Source organism: Protopterus annectens, chromosome 6.part0 (assembly GCF_019279795.1).
Source record: "Protopterus annectens isolate FY-2018-M chromosome 6.part0, PAN1.0, whole genome shotgun sequence".
Classification (NCBI taxonomy): Eukaryota; Metazoa; Chordata; order Ceratodontiformes; family Protopteridae; genus Protopterus; species Protopterus annectens.
In genome coordinates this window covers 834,780,256-834,798,440 of record NC_056737.1, presented here as the reverse complement: position 1 = coordinate 834,798,440, position 18,185 = coordinate 834,780,256, and the positions used below count along the sequence as shown (strand labels likewise).

General features: G+C 41.1%; 1 protein-coding gene across 2 annotated transcripts in view; it reads left to right on the top strand.

The window, feature by feature from the left end:
- Window positions 1-18,185, top strand: part of LOC122804570 (cytochrome c oxidase assembly factor 8) — a 350,597-nt gene that overhangs the window by 272,015 nt on the left and 60,397 nt on the right. For both annotated transcript variants that reach the window (XM_044074516.1, XM_044074517.1), the window contains exon 4: window positions 2,774-2,864. In XM_044074516.1, the coding sequence (XP_043930451.1) occupies window positions 2,774-2,864 (91 nt within the window). The remainder of the gene's footprint in view (window positions 1-2,773; window positions 2,865-18,185) is intronic.

Sequence of the window (18,185 nt, the reverse complement as noted above, 5' to 3'; positions counted from 1 at the left end):
TTTACCCAACCAACATAGTAGCTTCAGAACTTTAGGAAGTAGGGCTTAAAACAACATGTAAGCTACAGTATGACTACTGCTCACCTCCTCACACTCAATATGCCTGGAGGCTCACACCTCTTAGAAACCTGCACACAGGGAAATGGTGGTTCAAATGTATACAAGTTCTCTCAGAAGACAGGCTGTCCTGTCATTGGTCACACTGTGGAACTGCCAGTGTTCAGGGATCCAAGAAGGGGATGATGAGAGTGCTGGCAGTGGAGCGGCCTGAGGTCATTAGCAGCAGGAAAAAAAATCCAGCTGGCCACACTACACTCCATCTTCCTTGCCTAATAAGGGGGATTGGATGTGCTCTGTAGACCTTCTGGATGTGCATCTGCATATCAAGATAGTCAAGGTATCCAAGAAGTCCCTGAACTTTATGGTGTGGGCCAGTCACTGTTAGTTCAGGGCCCTCCTATTTGATCTCACCACCTATATGGTAGTAAGAATGTTGAATTTCTAGCTTTTGTTGGTTATGTGTGATGTTGCCAGCTCTTTATTTAATTTGTATTTTCTCATTTCCAAAGTGCAGTGATCATTGTGGGATCAGTGGAAGCATATTGCCATTTCCCCATCCTATTAGTACTACAGCATTCTTGCATTTTTCCTTACACACACAGTCTTTTAATCCTTAGCAAACTTCTTAAAGACCATTATCGTTGGAAACTGGAGAAATATGTCCATATATTTTGTCTTGAATTTGTGTGCTATCTTTGTGTTCCTACAGTATTGTGTGTAGTTATTAAAAAATTTTATTTTGCTGCAACCTAAAATGACTTAATGAGGGAAAACAGATGTAGTATGCTGTTTTTTTTTTTTTTTTTTTTTTTAATCTATAAACTTTCCCACAACGCACTTTTCCCTCAAAAAGATATCAGCATACCCTATCTCTCGAGCAGGATTCTGTTTGGATTTGCTTAGGATGATTTAAAATTGCTCCTTACTCTGATATTCTTTTAGTGTGTATGAAATATTCTTCCAGTGACATTTTTTTTTTGTCTTGGCTTAAAGACACTGTTATAAGCCATTTATTCTTCCGCTGCAAAACCATGCTTTAAAGTAGATTGACAAAATAGCAGTTTAGTTGCAGGGATTCCTTCTTATTCACTGTTTCTGTCATTAATGTCAAGTGTCTTCACTTTGAGATGACATAGTAAAAGAGCTGTGAATCCCCACAGAATCGGTACGTTTATCCCAGTGGGTTGGAAAGAGTAAGCACCTTGTTATATGGGCTTTTCCTTAGCAAACAAGCAAATACATACAATGTGATTGGCAAGATGGTCCAGGAACCAGAGGCAAATTCTTAAAGAAATCCTTGAGAGTTCATCCAAACACAACATGATGTGCAGTGAGGAATCTGAAAAATGTAGAAATGCTGCAGACAAAAAGTAACCTCTAGGTTATTTTTTTAATAAGTTGTAGGTTTGATTTTGTATGGAGAAAGTACCCTCCCAGGAAAAGAAAATGCTGTGGTTAGGCCTGATCATGGTTATGAAGTTATTCTCATCTGACTTCTTTTATAACATTGCTTCACTTCTTTAACTCTATGATTTTGTCCACTGTGTCTGGCTTTCACCATCTTTTCTGTTTTCTTGCTTTGGCTTGAACATTTTCCTGTTTTCATGCACTCTTGCACTTTGATTATAATGTTTTCATTTTAATATTAGTTATTTAAATTGACTTTGACTGTAACTAGATCATGGCTGAATAGGAGCCTTTGTGGTCTAAGTCACCTGTCTACTTTTAATAAAGAAGTAGAATTTGCAGATAGTCTGGGAGTGGATATAGGAATCCTGAGGAAAAAAGGTGGATGCATTAATGTTTCTTATAGTCTGGCCCTAGGCGTGAGTGTGTGCACCTTCTGTGGAAGGTTGGGCGCCAGGTTGGCAACTCGACACCGTAAAACTCCACTGCCAATCATGAGCGGACAGGTGATCCACTGTGGTGACCCCTAACCGGGAAAAGCCAAAAGAAGAAGATAGTCTGTCTTCCCCTAACAGTCCCAACATGAGGTTGTAGCTGTTCCTGTTGAGACTTCCGATTGCTAAAAACATTTGGCTACAGAAGTGATGTCTGCATCTGGCATTATCCCAACCACTTAGGGATGCCTTTGGCACTGAATGTATTATCCAGGCATCCATTGTTACGGTGAGTGATCCAACATATTTTTGCTTTCCTATTGTCTGCTTTTATGCTACTTCCTGTGGATGTCCGTGACTGGCCACTGTCTTTTTCGAAATTCTCACTTTTCGTGCTTATTCTTAGGTCATCTGATGTCATGTATGGGTAACTTTACATATTTGTTTTCATGTTCTTTTTTTTTTTCCTTTTGTGGTTTCTCCCTTATGAGTAGAAATATATCCAGACAAAGAATATTTGTATATGAACTTCTGTTACAAATACTTATTTTATAGAAACACATATAACTTCCTTTAATATGTTATTGCTTGCAAGTAGAAATTGCAGGGAAGAGTTGACCTGCTCTGTTTAGATAATTTGATGGTAATGTAATGGTGTATAATTTTGCAGTACTGGTTACATGTGCTCTGAGTTTGAAATGCCATTTTGTATATTTTACAGTAAGGTTTTATAGAATGCCATATTTGTTAAGTAAAGGTAAGTGCCCAGAGATGCATTTTTCCAAAGAACTCCAAGAGAGAGGTCTTATTTCTTTATAACTGCTGCCAAATGTAGTACTTTGAACAAAACAAATTATTTTTTTTTTGTCCAGGTAGAAAAAGAACTCTAACTGCTGATGAGATGGCCATATTTTATAAAGAGTTTCTAAATAAAAACTTCCAGAAACATGTGAATTACAACAAGTAAGTAGAACCTTGGCAATATTGATACTTGCATATAAAGTGTGTGTGTGTGTGTGTGTGTGTGTATATATATATATATATATATATATATATATATATATATATATATATATATGCACTTCTCTACTCTACAGTTCTGTCTTGTATATTGAAACTTCCTCCATAACTTTCAAAGTCCCCTGTGTTCCACAAAATTCTTACCAGGTATGCTAGTGGTCATTCTTGCAGTGGCAAACTATACCTTTGCTTTTTTTTTTTTTTTTTTTTTTTTTTTTTTTACTAAGTTAAGTTAAACTTTGATTAATGTTATTTAATTAATGTTATTTCTCAAGCCTCACTTTGCGTTCACTGTAATGAGGAGGAATTTCATTAGTTACCACAAATGAGAATTGTGCCTGAATTTTAAGTAGGAGCAGTGCTCTGCATTGGCTGTACCCAAGCCCACTGATGTATGGCTTGTAGGTAAAACACCAAAGTCAACTTGAAACTGGGCAAACTATGCAGAGCTAAACTTTCCATACAAAAGATACCAGAGTAACCCCAGTGTGGTCATCGTACTTTAACTTATGCATTCTTTTCATGTACTAACCAGTAGATGTTCTTCTTGTAAGCTATTGCTGCACTTGTAACTTCAAGGAACTCTGCCACAGGCAGAATTTGGCCAGAGTTGCTCATCAGCTTATCTTTCCCACCCTTGGGACATCTCCACATATCAGCATAAAGGTAAAACTTATGGTCAGCCATCTTGAGTTCTTTTTTACTATATAGTATGATACAGTCAAACATGTGTGTGGTCTGTCAGGTCAGGCTACATGTACAACAAGCCTGCAAGGGTTTTAAGAACCCGAAGAGAAGGAAAATACTTAGGTGCAATATGTCATGTGTTCCATCCTCCTGTTCCTAAGTATAGTAGGAATTACCATAATAAACAGAGCCTATTTTATAGAATTCCAGGAAAAGGCAAGCAGACCAAAGGGCAAGCTCTTTCATTAAAAGAAATGGCAAGATGGGGAGGCCAGGAGATCAACAAAGCTTTGGTTCCCCAAAAATCAACAGCGACTACCCAATCCTAATCCTTACCTATGTCACAACACCCACCAAACTTAAGATGGAGAATAACTGCTTCCCTGGAGGAGTGGAGGTAAATTGCATCAGACAGATTGGTATTGGACATTATTGCAAGGGGCTACCATCAAGAATTCAAGTCAGAACCCCTGCGTAAAAAGGTAAAAAAGGTTTCAGCAGATCTAGAGCCACTTATCATACCCATTCTGCCCCTTCATTGCAACAAGAAATCATAGAAATTATCCCTAGAGGCAAGAAAGCTACGTAAGGCTCTTCTTGGTTCCAAAAAAAGCCAGCATGTGGCTGTCCATTTAGGACTTGTCCAAGTTAAATAGGTTCCTTTCATTACAAACGTTCAGAGTGCTACAACTCTGGATTCTCTATCTGTTACTAAGTCAAAGTGCAATTCTGCTCATCATGGTTTTAAAAGATGCATTTCTGCACATTCATATTTACCCAAGGGACAGGAGACTTGTGGCAAGGAGTGGCCTGTTCCAGTTTGCCTCCATGCCCTTTATCTTGGCCACTGCTCCCAGAGTCTTCTCCAAATGTCTAGCACCAATAACCACCCATTACAAGACAAATAACATTCATATCTACCCGTACTGTCATGATGGTCTCCTGCAAGCCCCATCTTAGGAAAAGGAGGCTGTAAAGGCCACCAGCTTTGCTCTTCTAGGTCTGCAGAAATTAGGATTCACTTTGAACCTGCAGAAGTTAAATTTGGATCTCTCCCATTTGGCAAATTTCCCGGGAGCACATGTAGACACCAAAATCACCACGGTTTTTTCTCCATCAGGAGAAAGTGCTAGCACTGACAGCGTTTTTTCAGCTGATGACACAAAAATTTATGTGGACTGCCAGAGACATCCTCAAGATCGTAGGGCACATGACTGTCACCATTCTTGTAGTATCACTGCACCACATACATATGAAGGAAATCTAATTATTCCATAGGAGCTTATGTGGGGGCCAGTATTGTCAGTCACTAGAGTATCCATTCCTACCACAACTATTGCCTATAAAAAGGAAGTGAACTGGTGAATCTGCGTGGTCAAAGAAAAAAAAGGCATACCCTTCTCCCTAACCGACAACCAGATCCTGAGTACAGATTCTTCAGAACAGCTCAGGGGGCACACCCTTAGGGTCTGAAGGTGCATGATACCTGGACTGTCAGAGACCAAGTTGCACAGAATCCTAAAAACATGTTGGTCAGTCCAGTTTACTGTCCATACACTGAAACTATATGGGTTCCAGGCATCCAGAGGATTTTTACAGACAATGCCACACTCATCTGGTACATCAGCAAACAGGGAGGCGCACACAGTGCTGTCAGTTGTGCAGGGTAGCACTGAAAACTTGGGTGATGGCTGTAAACCACAATACGACATCATTGGTGGTATACATTCTCACAAGGGGCAGCTTACTGGCAGAATACCTAAGAAGAACCTCATCAGACACCTACAAATGGGCACTGCACAAACAGGCTTCCTCTCACTGATGCAAAAAAGGAAACTGCTAGTGATGGATTTCTTTGCATCCCACATAAACTTTCGTTCTAGAGTCCTGCACCTAGAAGCTTGGGCAGTGGATACATTCTCCGTCAGCTGCAGGGACAGGCTTCTTTTTGTCTTTCCTTATTTGATCTGAATCCCAAGATTGATCCAGAAAAAAAAAACAAAACAGGAGGAACACCACAAAAGTTATATTAATTGATCCTTTCTGGCACAGGCAACACTGGATGTTCTTCATATGGATCACTGTTGCAGTAGCCTTAGATATATGGGTTATATGCTGCATGTGATATAAGACAGCTTTCAAAGCTTTAGGGCACCTTCCACACACCCAAACCATTAGTCAGCTCTAGCTGAGCTGTCTAAAACATCAAGTTTGATGCCAAGCCCTTCAGAACTGTCTTAGAGAAGAATGCTCTTCTGCAGGTTTTTGAGGATCAGTGGTTGACTATTGCTGCTCCATTGCTGGGCAGATAATTTTCTTCTTTTTGGGAGAACTTTAGGCTACTAAAGTGCCTCAGCTGCAGGTGAGCAACTCTGCTGTGGCCAAGCTGTCTCCTCTGACCACTCATCCTTTAGTTTGGGTCAGTACCTCTGGACTATTCTGGTATTCCCATCAAAAAGAAACAAAAAAATAAACACACTTTTTGCCTGTTTCAGTGACCCTGGACAGAAAAAATATTAGGCTTAGCTCAGGGTTTAGTGCATGCTGTTGATCCTTCTTAAATGGCTGTTTCTGGTAAAAGAAAATAAGATTCTTTTCCTGTAGAAATTCAAGAAGTTGAACGTCAAAATGATTTTGAAGGAACAGATATGTTGTCTCCACAGATTTCTGACTCCGATTCTGAGATGAGCATGACTTAGGTCAGTCCCTGTTGAAGGATTCTCTTTCTCTAGCACTCTTTCTGGAATGAATCAGTTGTTTCACTGTGAAAACAGTGATATTTCTCAGTCTCTCAGAAAATATTATTTTGTTACAACTGAAATTTCCAGAACCTGCTCCTGTTCCTCCTGTTCCTCCTGTTCTGTCTGATAACTTAAAAATGTGGTACTTTATGTATGCATCCCAGATCTGACCTTGCAACTGTTGCTGTAGTGAATCCAGCTGCTGCTAAACATTTGATTAATACTAACTCCTCTCTTCCTGACAAGAGCTGGAAGGCTTTTGATGAGTTTTGGGGGAAAATGTATTCTTTTGCAATACTTGTTTTTAGAATTGTCAACTGTCAAGCTCAAATGTTTAAGTTCATGCTTGTCACTTGTGAGAATATGAGGAATATTTTGAAATATCTTTCCTCGTGTGTGGAGAAGTCTGCTTTGTTTAACGTGGCCTGTGTTGTTTCTCAAGCAACTAGCCCACTGTTTGAAATGTGCGCATGACTCTGCTGATGCCACTTCCAGGGCTGCTGCCCCTAGAACTGTTATGAGGAGGTTTGCCTGGCTGCATTTCCAGAACCTCACAGATGATGTCAAAAATGACATTTTGAATTTTTCCCTTGGATAGCGAATTAGTTTTTGGACCTTCTACTGCAGAAGTCATTAAAAAGTTTGAAAGAGGGAAACTGATTCAAGGGTTCTCTCAGATTTTTTAGCCCTCCTTCTCCAAATTTACCAAGAAATTTATCACTCCCTCTACAACTTCCAATAAAAACAAAAGAAACAGTCCTAAAAACAATGACAGGGATGTTTCAAAAAGAAAGTAGGAACACCGTAGAACAAAGAGCAGTCTAATAAATCTGAATGACTGTATGAGGGGCTCCCTCTCCCACCCTGGCTGTCTCTTCATTCTTCCATTAAGTTTGAGCCTTCATTTTCCTGAGAGCAATCTATCAGTGGTACAGATGGCATTGATAGTCTCTTCCTCTTTTTTGGGGGATTCTTCCTTTTTTAGCCAGACCAAAGTTGCCTTTTCTCACTTGTCATCCAGGATATCTTATCTCGGGGGGGGGGGTGATAAAAGCTGATCTGATGTCTGTTTTCAACCGATTCAATATTTGGGTTGTCAGATCTGATTGGATCCAACCTCAACACCTTCTACCAGATCTTTGGATCTGAGAACTCTGACTTCTCCTCTACCCACAATTCCCTTCTGTCTGATTTACCCCGGATCTCATTTGCCGCCTGTTCATTCAGACATATTTCCGAGAACTCTTCTTGCACTCACAGTAAATGAATCAATTCTTTTTTTTTTCAGTCTCTTGACGCCTCCCTTTAGTTTTTAGTATTTAGTATAGTGTAGTTTGTATTTTAGGTTGAGGTTAGTGTTTAGTGTTTTAGTTCATAAGCCTTTTTCTGAGTGCCGTCTAGTAGTGATAGTAAAAGTTTTTATCTTTTAGAGTATCTGTGTGTTTTCCTTGTGTGTCTGTAGTTTGGGTGCCTCTCACCTTCAGGCTAACTGTGATATTTGTGCTGCCCTCAGATCCAGAGCCATCCAAGGCAGAAGAGAAAAACTAATAATTAAGGGTTTGCTTCCTCTACAGACAAGGTCTTCGACTATGTCATCTGTAGTAAAACGGTCATCTGCTTCTACCAAAACTGAAAAGAAAAACAGAAGGACAGAAATAAAGAAGAACATTGAGAGAGGTCACTAGGAAAAATGACTCATGAAAAGAGGTCAGATGAGAAGAGCAGAGAAATTCAGAAAAAGGTCTCTGGATCCGACCAGTCTGTCAGGTCCGATACCTAAGACTTCTAGGCAGTAAGCTCCATCTGCTAACTGGATTTGAACTTCTCCCCTAGTGTGTCTTTTTCTCAGGGTCCAATGAGTCCTCTGCTACATTCGTCAATCCTGCAGCATAAACTACATCTGAGATTCATGTCTGTAACTTCATCATCAAGGTCTGGATGATCCAACAGAAGTCTGTCCAAAATGGATGCCAAACAGATAAGGCAATTCTTGAGGACAAAAATTGCTGAGGGTCCTCCCAGCACTGTCCCTAAGAGGAGGGCTGGGAACAGGCCTATTGACCAATTCACATTTTGTTCTGATATCCGCTCCCTACCCGGAACTAGTTTCTATGGATCCAAACCCTTCCAGTGCACCACTGGCCGATCTGACAGCTCTGTAGACTTTGGCTTCAACTTCATTCCTTACCATCTTTCTCTGATGTTATCATGTTGAGAGAAGTCCTGGAGCCAAAGTGTCAGAGTCAGAGTGCCAACGATGGAGTTGACATCAACGTTTTTTGGAGCTATTCCTCCCCCTCTGTGCTTCGGTACTTGACAGCTTGGCTCCAAGGTCCTCTCGAAGCTGGTCTCTGTTGGAACTGGGAGACTGCTTAAGTCAGCAGACAGAGGAAGTATTCCCTTAGCTTCAATGACAGAGTCTGCTTTTGTGACTATGTTAAAGGCCTTTGCTGGTCCAGAGTTAAAGGCCTTGGCTGGTCCAGAAGGCAGGTATGTGGACTGAGTTTGTATCTGTTCCAACACCCAATGGATCCTGTGCCCTCATTCTTCTCATTTGAGTCGACAGAGGCAGTTAGAACCCACAGGCTTCGAGACAGCTGTACATTCGAGCTCCCCATCTGATTCTGACATGTCTCCATGAGAGCCCCAGAGATGTGTTCTGTGAAAGAAGATGTGCAAATGGAAGTACATAGACTCCTCACCTGAGGTCATCACTGAGGACATGGATTTGAATGAAGGATTCCCCAGGACCCCTCTTAGAAAAAGTCACATTTGGGGACATCCTAGAATTGATGAAGCAGAAAAGGTGACACTCCACTGAAACTCCTATGGGATGAGTCCATGTTTTTGAAGCCTTTGGGTATGGACCATCTGTGCCCTGGGTGGGGCCCTTCTTGCTACTTTAATAGACCTCATAGCACAGAGGGATTGGAAGGACCCTGACATTACAGAACCAGTCTCCCCAAAAAGCTGGACAGAATCCAAGTAGCTCTGAAAGACTGGAAACGCTAGTCTAAGGGCCCTATACTTGATACCATGGTGGTAGCAGCAGCCACAAAGAAAGAACTATCTGAGGAAAGTTCATCTGTCCATTCTCCTAACAGAGAACCCAGGGCATTGGACAGACTAGAGAAATACTTGTGCTTCAGCAACCTTTGCACTTTGGGGCCCTGAATTACCTTGCTCATTTGGCTTATTTTTAAGGGACTTGATCAAGGAGATTTCCAAGTCTGTTTCGGGTGACTTACCATAGGATGTCAAAGTATAGTGCACAATCAAATATCTATTCTTCTATCTACTTCCACTATTGCTATGTGACTTCTATCGAATGCAGCAGATGACGCATCAAGAGCAGCTGGTACAGACTTTAACCTGCATCAGCATGCCTGGATGCAAATTTGAAGAAGTTTCAAGGCATCCTTTATTAATGCCCCTTTTGATAGTTCCACTGTCTTTGGACCCAAGATAAAAGACTCTTACCAGGAGCGAACAAAACAATAAGACCCTGTCTGCCGTAAGGATCCGTTTCTCCTCTCAATAAAGATCTTATTCCAGGAATCAAAGGGGGGGGTAAGAAGATATGGCTGAGAAATTCACAGTGTTTTCACCACGACACTCCTGGAGATAGGCCTCCCCAAAGCAGAGGGCGATGCAGTTTGAATGGATATTGCCCAAGAGGTAGCAGTGGACTGCAGAACCAGGGTTTCCTTGTTCCTTTCACTTAGAAAACCCTACCAGCATCCCTAAACAGTTGCCTGGCTGCAGCACTCTGAGGGACACTTAACCTTACTCCATCAAGCCTGGCAAACCGCAACTTCTAATTCATGGGTGTTGAAGATAACCACCAGAGGCTATGCCATACCCTTTTTGTATCCCCCAAACAAAAGATTAAAGATTCCCTATACTTCACATAATCAGTTAGAGTCCCCAGCAACAGAAGTGCTAAAGTTGCTAAACAGATGAGTCATCAAGCAGGTCTCACAGACCAATTAGAATCTGGAGTCTATTCCATGATGTTCTTCATGTTTCACTGTTGCAGTCATTACATTTGGGTTATCTGCTTGCAGTAGCCCTCAGTCGGCCTGGTTAACAAAGTCTTGGGTCCTGCGTCTGTTGCTGTCCCTTCTTCCATGACGTCAGGTCGTCGGGGGTATAAAACATGCAGCCGACGCCATTACATCAGTCTTTCTTGCCGTGCCCGAAGCAGAAGCAGTTCGCAAGTGCCGGTCGGCCGACTCCTGAAATTTTCGATTTCGAGTTTCGGAACCGAAGTCTTCAACTAAAGTGAAGTACCCCACTGGGGAAACTTTTTCTTGCTCCTTACCGATGTCAGTAAAAGTTAATAATTGCATTATTTGTGGAAAGCAAATACCTCACAAAGATTTTCATTCATACTGTATTCCTTGCCTAGGCCCTAACTACGATGTACCTTGTTGTCGGTTTTGTGCATTATTTAATCAGAGCACTGTCCATCATCGGTATATTTTCACTTCTAAACATTTCTCCATAAAACACGCTGTACTCCTGTGTGTCATGGGATGCCAAAACTGGTCTGAAAAGAACTCCAAGCGAGTATAAAAACTGAATTTAATATACAAAAATAATGAAATGTACAACACAAGGAGAAAAGTTAAGCGCTTTCACTCGCAAAATACGAGCTTCATCAGAACTGTTACAAACAGGAAATAGATTCATTTTAAAAACTTTCTGGCGCCAAAACGCTACCTTGTAACAAAAGTTCTTAAAGATGTACAAACAATGAAATACAATAAAAACGTATCCTAAACACATTATGTCCGTCTAAAAACTTTTAATAAATAATTAATAATAAATAATAATTGAATAAATATAATAAAATGAAATATGAACTATGTACTAATAACTTTTAGTATGTTTGATATATTTGATGACTAATAAATACCATAAACATATAATAAACATATATGTACATAAAAATGATTAAATACACCATCTGTGTCAGTGTCTATGTAAATAATGCAGGTTTTATAGTAATAAAATCATTTAATCCTGGCAGATTAGAAGCGTCAGTATAAAACTGCCACCATATTTCCTTGTATGACAATAGTCCTTTAAAAATTATATAGAGAGAGGTAATATACCCAGACATTTTGCTAATAATAATAAAAAAACTACAAAATGTGGTAATTGCAAACAGTGTTTTGCTATATATGAAGAAAGCCACATTATTTTAGACAACATACATAAATCTAAAATAACATTTGTTAGTGAAAATTGTAACACCAGATGGGTTATTTATTTAGCAAAATGCACAGCATGGTCTGGATTTTATATTGGCAAAACAGAACAGAAATTGCATAAACGAATATATGCGCATTATTATAGTATTAAGACCTGTGACGAAAAGAACGCCCTATACAAGCATATAAAACAATATGGAAATATACATACAATCAAATTTGCAATTTTGGAAAATTTGTCATGTGCACAGAGAGGGGGCGATTATAAAGGACTATTGTCATACAAGGAAATATGGTGGCAGTTTTATACTGACACTTCTAATCCACCAGGATTAAATGATTTTATTACTATAAAACCTGCATTATTATTTACATAGACACTTACACAGATGGTGTATTTAATCATTTTTATATACATATGTGTTTATTATATGTTTATGGTATTTATTAGTTATCAAATATATCAAACATACTAAAAGTTATTAGTACATAGTTCATATTTCATTTTATTACATTTATTCAACTATTATTTATTATTAATTATTTATTAAAAGTTTTTAGACTGACATAATGTGTTTAGGATACAATGTTTTTATTGTATTTCATTGTTTGTACATCTTTAAGAACTTTTGTTACAAGGTAGCGTTTTGGCGCCAAAAAGTTTTTAAAATGAATCTATTTCCTGTTTGTAACAGTTCTGATGAAGCTCATATTTTGCGAGTGAAAGCGCTTAACTTTTCTCGTTGTGTTGTACATTTCATTATTTTTGTATATTAAATTCAGTTTTTATACTCGCTTGGAGTTCTTTTCAGACCAGGTTTGGCGTCTCATGACACATAGGAGTACAGCGTTTTTTATCGAGTTTGTTCATTTGCGCTTTTTGAACTCTGTTTTTCCATTTGGATTATGCTTCTAAATATTTCAGTTCTCTGTTTAATTATCCAGAAATGTCATTGGTTAGCCATCCGACTACCGGGATTCTGAAAAAACACAAAGATAAAGACATAGACAGGCCACTGAGGTCCAAAGCTGCCGACAACACTTCTCCTAAGCCAGTCGCCAGTTTGCCGGTACTCAGTGAGGCGCTTTCGCAGCCCCTGATACCCGCTACTTCTGACTCCCAGGCCTCTACTGATACCCATTCGGCGTCCGGTATGCCACGAGATGCTTCAACTGTGGAACCTGCAGATGTCTCTACTTTGGATGGGTTTGAAGCCGCTGTGCAGGCACCGGCTTCTGAGGGTGTATTCAGGCCTATGGACTTGCATATTAAACTGATGCCTCCTTCTTCATTTAGGCCAAAATCTCAAACCATACCTAAGAAACCGATGCCCAGGCCGCATGCTCAGGCCTCTGTGCCTAAAAAACAAATGATAAGAATGGCTGAAGATCTTTAATCAGGGGAAGCCAACCTCCCCCTTCTAAGAGACCTAGGACTGAAGTTGTTTATGAATCTTCTGACCAGGATTCTGATTTTTCTGATTCTTCTGATGATCTGGATTTGCCCTTATGTACTTATGAGGATTCGGATGCAGAGGACTCTATTCCCTCTGCTTCCCCTCCAGAGGATTTTTATTTTGGTGAAACCTTACATATACTCTAAGGGAGCATTTCCACTGGGAAAGCCAGGATTTTTCTGATTCAAAAAAGAGGCTTGGGTATTTCTTACTCCTGCCTCAGCATAGGCCTTTAGCTATACCTCCTGTACTAGACATTGTTGATGATGCTTTTTCGGAATGTAGTTTGGCCTCTGATTCTTTGCCTCCTGCTCCCAGAAAACCTGACAGATATTCCAGGGTTCCTGATTCTCACAAGTTCCTTTTTAAACATCCTATTGCGGATCCAGAGACTATTTCACAGGGACCCAAGGGCATTAAGGCTTCTACTGGTAAAAATCCTACCCCCTCTGATAGAGACTCCAGGGCACTGGATAGATGGGGTTAGAAAGTTTACACTTCTGCAACCTTGGCCATTAGGGCTTTAAACTGCCAGTTTCATATGTTAAAGTATCAACAACATGTTATTGGATTGCTTAAACAGAAAATGATGATGATTCCTGACTGTGCTGAAAATAAAGAATTACAGGATTTAATGCATTCTGCTGAACATGTTGGAAAACATACTTTGCAGTGTGGATTTGATTCATTAGAGGCCTCTTGCAGGGCTGCTGTTATTGGGTCTGTGCTCAGAAGGCATGCTTGGCTTAAGGAGCAATCCTTGCCTGATCATGCTAAAGCTAAATTGTTGGAGGCTCCCTTAAATCAGGACCGCTTGTTTGGCAACAAGGCTGAGGAAGTTCTTAAAATGATGAAAGATAAAAGCTAAATCTATGCAAACTGTTAAATATTTCTTACAAGTTCAGCCTCCTAGATTTAGTAGGCACTGGCCCTCTAAAAATTGGTCCTTTCCAGCCCCTTCCAGGTCTTCTCAAGCCAAACCCAGACACAGCAGAAACCCCAGGTTTCAGTCCCAAGGGACACACAAGACTAGGCAGTGGGGGGTTTCCGCACCCAACTCTGGGAGTAGTAAGACCCCACCCCCCCATGGAAAACTGTCTCAATGACTTGGTTTTAAAACTTACAAGCACTTCCCAACTGAATGCTCCTTTAGGTGGAAAGATTGGTCTGCAGGCCAAAAACTGGGAACTCATTACCCAAGACAAATGGGTTTTAAATAGTGTCCCAACGATACAGATTTCACTTCCACACATTGCCAACACCAAGCGGATGGCCAGATCTATCCCCAAATCAGTGGGCAGAGGCCCAAAATCAAGTACTCTCTCTCTCTTAAACATGCGGGCTATTCATTTGGTACCAGAAGAGGAAAAGAGACGAGGTTTCTATTTGAGACTTTTCCTAGTACCCAGAAAAGGCAATACATGGTGTCCTATCCTGGATCTTTCTACTCTAAACACATTTTTGGTGACTCCAAAATTCAAAATGTTGACTCTTCACCAGCTGCTTCCTATGCTAGGCAAGGATGCATGGTTGGCAACACTAGACTTAAAAGAAGCATTACCTGCACATCTCTATCAGGGAGTCATGCAGAAGATGCCTACGCTTCAAAGCAGGCTACATGCACTATTAGTTCTCTGTACTGCCCTTTGGCTTATCTACTACACCCAGGGTATTCACAAAGTGCCTAGCTCCAGTCATTGCATTTTGCAGGCAAAAAAATATTCAAATATACCCATACCTGGACGACTGTCTAATTCAGGCAGAAAGCAAGGGCATTCTTTTGAATCATCTGGCCTTTGTTCAAAGGGTACTGACTTGTCTGGGGTTCACCATAAACGAAAAGAAATCACACCTGGTACCCTGTCAACTAATTATATTCCTGGGAGCAAGCTTGAATACAACTTCCCAGATGGCTTTCCTCATGCCAGAGAAACAGATTCATTTGACAACTTACTTCAAACAAGTGGCCACAAAAACCCAGCTATCTGCAAGGCAAATACTGCAAGCCTTGGGGTTCATGGCCTCTTGCATTCTTCTAATTCCATATGCAAGGCTGCATATGAGGAAACTACAATGGTATCTCAAAAGCCTATGGTGTCAACATTCACAGGATCTGGAAGCAAGGATTCCTATCATACCTTGCCTACGTCTAGAGTTTTTTGGTGGGCAGAGGCCTGCCACCAAAACAGGGGACTACCATTCACATTACCCCCTTCTGCCCAAATCTTAACAACAGACTCATCAGACTATACATGGGGTGCTCACCTGGCAGGGAAGTGCATTCAGGGCAAATGGAACCCAAGTCAAATGCACCTGCACATAAATCAAAAGGAAATGTTAGCTGTACCAAATGCTCTGACAGCCTTCAAGGACTACATTCTTTCAGGACAATTAATGGTAAAGACGGACAACAGCACTGTCATGTGGTACATAAACAAGCAGGGTGGTACACATTCTTACCCTCTCTGCAGACTAGCCATGGCATTGTGGAACACAGCCTTGAGCTACCAAGTGAATCTACAAGCTCAATTCCTGCCAGGAAAACTAAATACATTAGCAGACGGACTAAGCAGAAACCTCATGGACCCACATGAGTGGAAACTGGAACCAAGGATTTTCAACATGTTGACAAGCAAATGGGGGAGTCCAGATATAGACCTGTTTGCCTCCCCCCAGAACCATCAATTGGACAAATTTTGCACAAGGATTCCCCACAAGCTAGCTTGGAAAGTGGATGCTCTGTCCTTCAGCTGGAAAAACCTATCAGTTTATGCCTTTCCTCCTCTGCCTCTGCTGTCCAAGATACTACTAAAGATCAAACAGGACAAGCCAAGGATGATTTTAATTGCACCAGACTGGCCTCGCCAACACAGACAAGTCAGTACCTTTAACGCCATGTCCAACCTGGAATTAATGGACATGCTGCACCTCAGAAAATCCAAATCCCATCGAGCTACGCGCTCGAGAGACTTGAACCTCAGCACTGAAATAAATAGGACATGCTGGAGGGACATATTCATAACCCAGAGGCTCCCTTCACTCTGGAATAAAATCCCAGTCCAGGTTAGGCAGAGTCCCTCATTGACTCTCTTCAAGAGGAATCTTGATGAGTGGATGGGGGATCGTAGGTTTACCCCGGGTATCACTTCTGTGTCCCTGTTAGACAGAGGCACAGTATACTAACCTCAAAAAAGGGCATAGCAAAATTAATTTAAAATGGGTGTCGAAAGCCAAACACACTCTGGCTAGGCTTATAAATGCCCTAGGGCAGTTAGCCTAGTATGAACCTATGGTACCTACTCTTGCGCAGTGTGTCACGCTTGGCCCCATGGCACCTGCCTCAGACTCCTTCCCTGTTGTCTCAGCAGGAGAACCAGATTCTGCACCCTCAGCTGCAAACCCTGAACCTAGCAGCCTGGCTAATTACCTAATCTCTTCTTTACCATCCCTCAGTAAATCACTGATGGATATCATTTTAGAGGCAAGGAGGCCTAGTTCTAGAAAATCTTATGCTGCAAAATGGAAAAGATTTTGTGCCTGGAACCAATCTCAAGGAATGAACGCAGCAGTGCCCAATTTACCTCAGATTCTAAAATACTTGACTGAGATGCTTCATAAGGGCTTGTCCTTTTCCTCCATCAAAATTCATGCCTCAGCCATTTCAGTTCATTATAGCACAGAGCCTCCCTTCTTCTCTCACCCACTGCTCAAGCAGTTCCTCAGAAGGGCCAAAAAATTAAGGCCACCCAGGAGAGCTCCAACTCCAGCCTGGGATCTTAACTTTGTCTTGGAGAAACTCACTCTTCCTCCTTTTGAGCCAGCTGCTACTGCAGATTTAAAATTTATTTCCTGGAAAATGGCTTTCCTTTTAGCAATCACATCTGCAAGAAGGGTATCTGAATTACAGGCCCTTATGGCAGTGGAACCGTTCATCATCTTTATGCAGACAGGATGTCTCTCAGAACCAGTCCCTCTTTCATGCCCAAGGTAGTATCTAGTGTGGCTCTTAATCAGTCCATTCATTTGCCTACCTTCTTTCCTAACCCACAGAACAAAGGGGAACTAATACTGCACTCTTTAGATGTGCACAGACAGCTTAGATTCTACTTGGACAGGACTAAACCTTAAAGGAAATCTGAACAACTGCTGGTGGCATTTGCTGCAGGGATAGAGGGGAAGCTATTTAAAAACAAACCATTTCAAAATGGATAGGCCACTGCATTAGGTTCTGCTATAAGCACCATGGAAAACCTATCCCTCAGGGCATCAGATCCCATTCAACCAAGCTGCATCTACCTCTACAGCCTTTCTCAGGGGTGTCCCTACTAGGGACATCCTAGAAACTGCTACCTGGAGTTCTGTACATACTTTACTAAGCATTATCATTTGGCAATTTTCTCTAAATCCAGAACTGGTTTTGCCACTGCTGTCTTGCAGGGCCTTATAGCTGGTCCTAATTCTGTTTGAATTCCTCCTCCCAACCTTAGCTTTGGGAATCTACCCAAATGTAATGACTGCAGCAGTGAAACATGAAGAACATAGTACAGTTGTGTATACTTACCATAAATGTAGATATACGAGTGTATTCACTGTTGCAGTCCTGGTTACCCTCCCTCCAGCCCCCTTTCGTCTTTTGGCTATACCTCTACTCTCACTTACTATGCTCAAAAAGCTTGTTGGTGTATTTGCTTTTTTGTTAGAGGTATATCCTTGTATTTATAGATTTAATTGTTTTCCAATAGGAGGGCACCTGACATCTGGGGCAAGAAAAACTGATGTAATGGCGTCGGCTGCATGTTTTATATCCCTGACGACCTGACGTCATGGAAGAAGGGACAGGAACGGATGCAGGACCCAAGACTTTGTTAATCAGGCCGACTGAGGGCTACTGTAAGCAGATAACCCAAATGTAATGACTACAACAGTGAATACACTCGAACATCTACATTTATGGTAAGTGTACACCGCTGTACTTTCTCTCTCTTCTAAGTATCAGGGCTATTCAACCTGTCCCAGCAGAAGAAAAGGGACAAGGTTTTTACACAAAACTTTTCCTGGTACCCAGAAAAGACCGCTCCTGGCGTCCTATCCTGGACCTCTCTACTCTGAACACCTTTTTGGTAATCCCAAAATTCAAAATGCTAACTCTTCTTCAGCTGC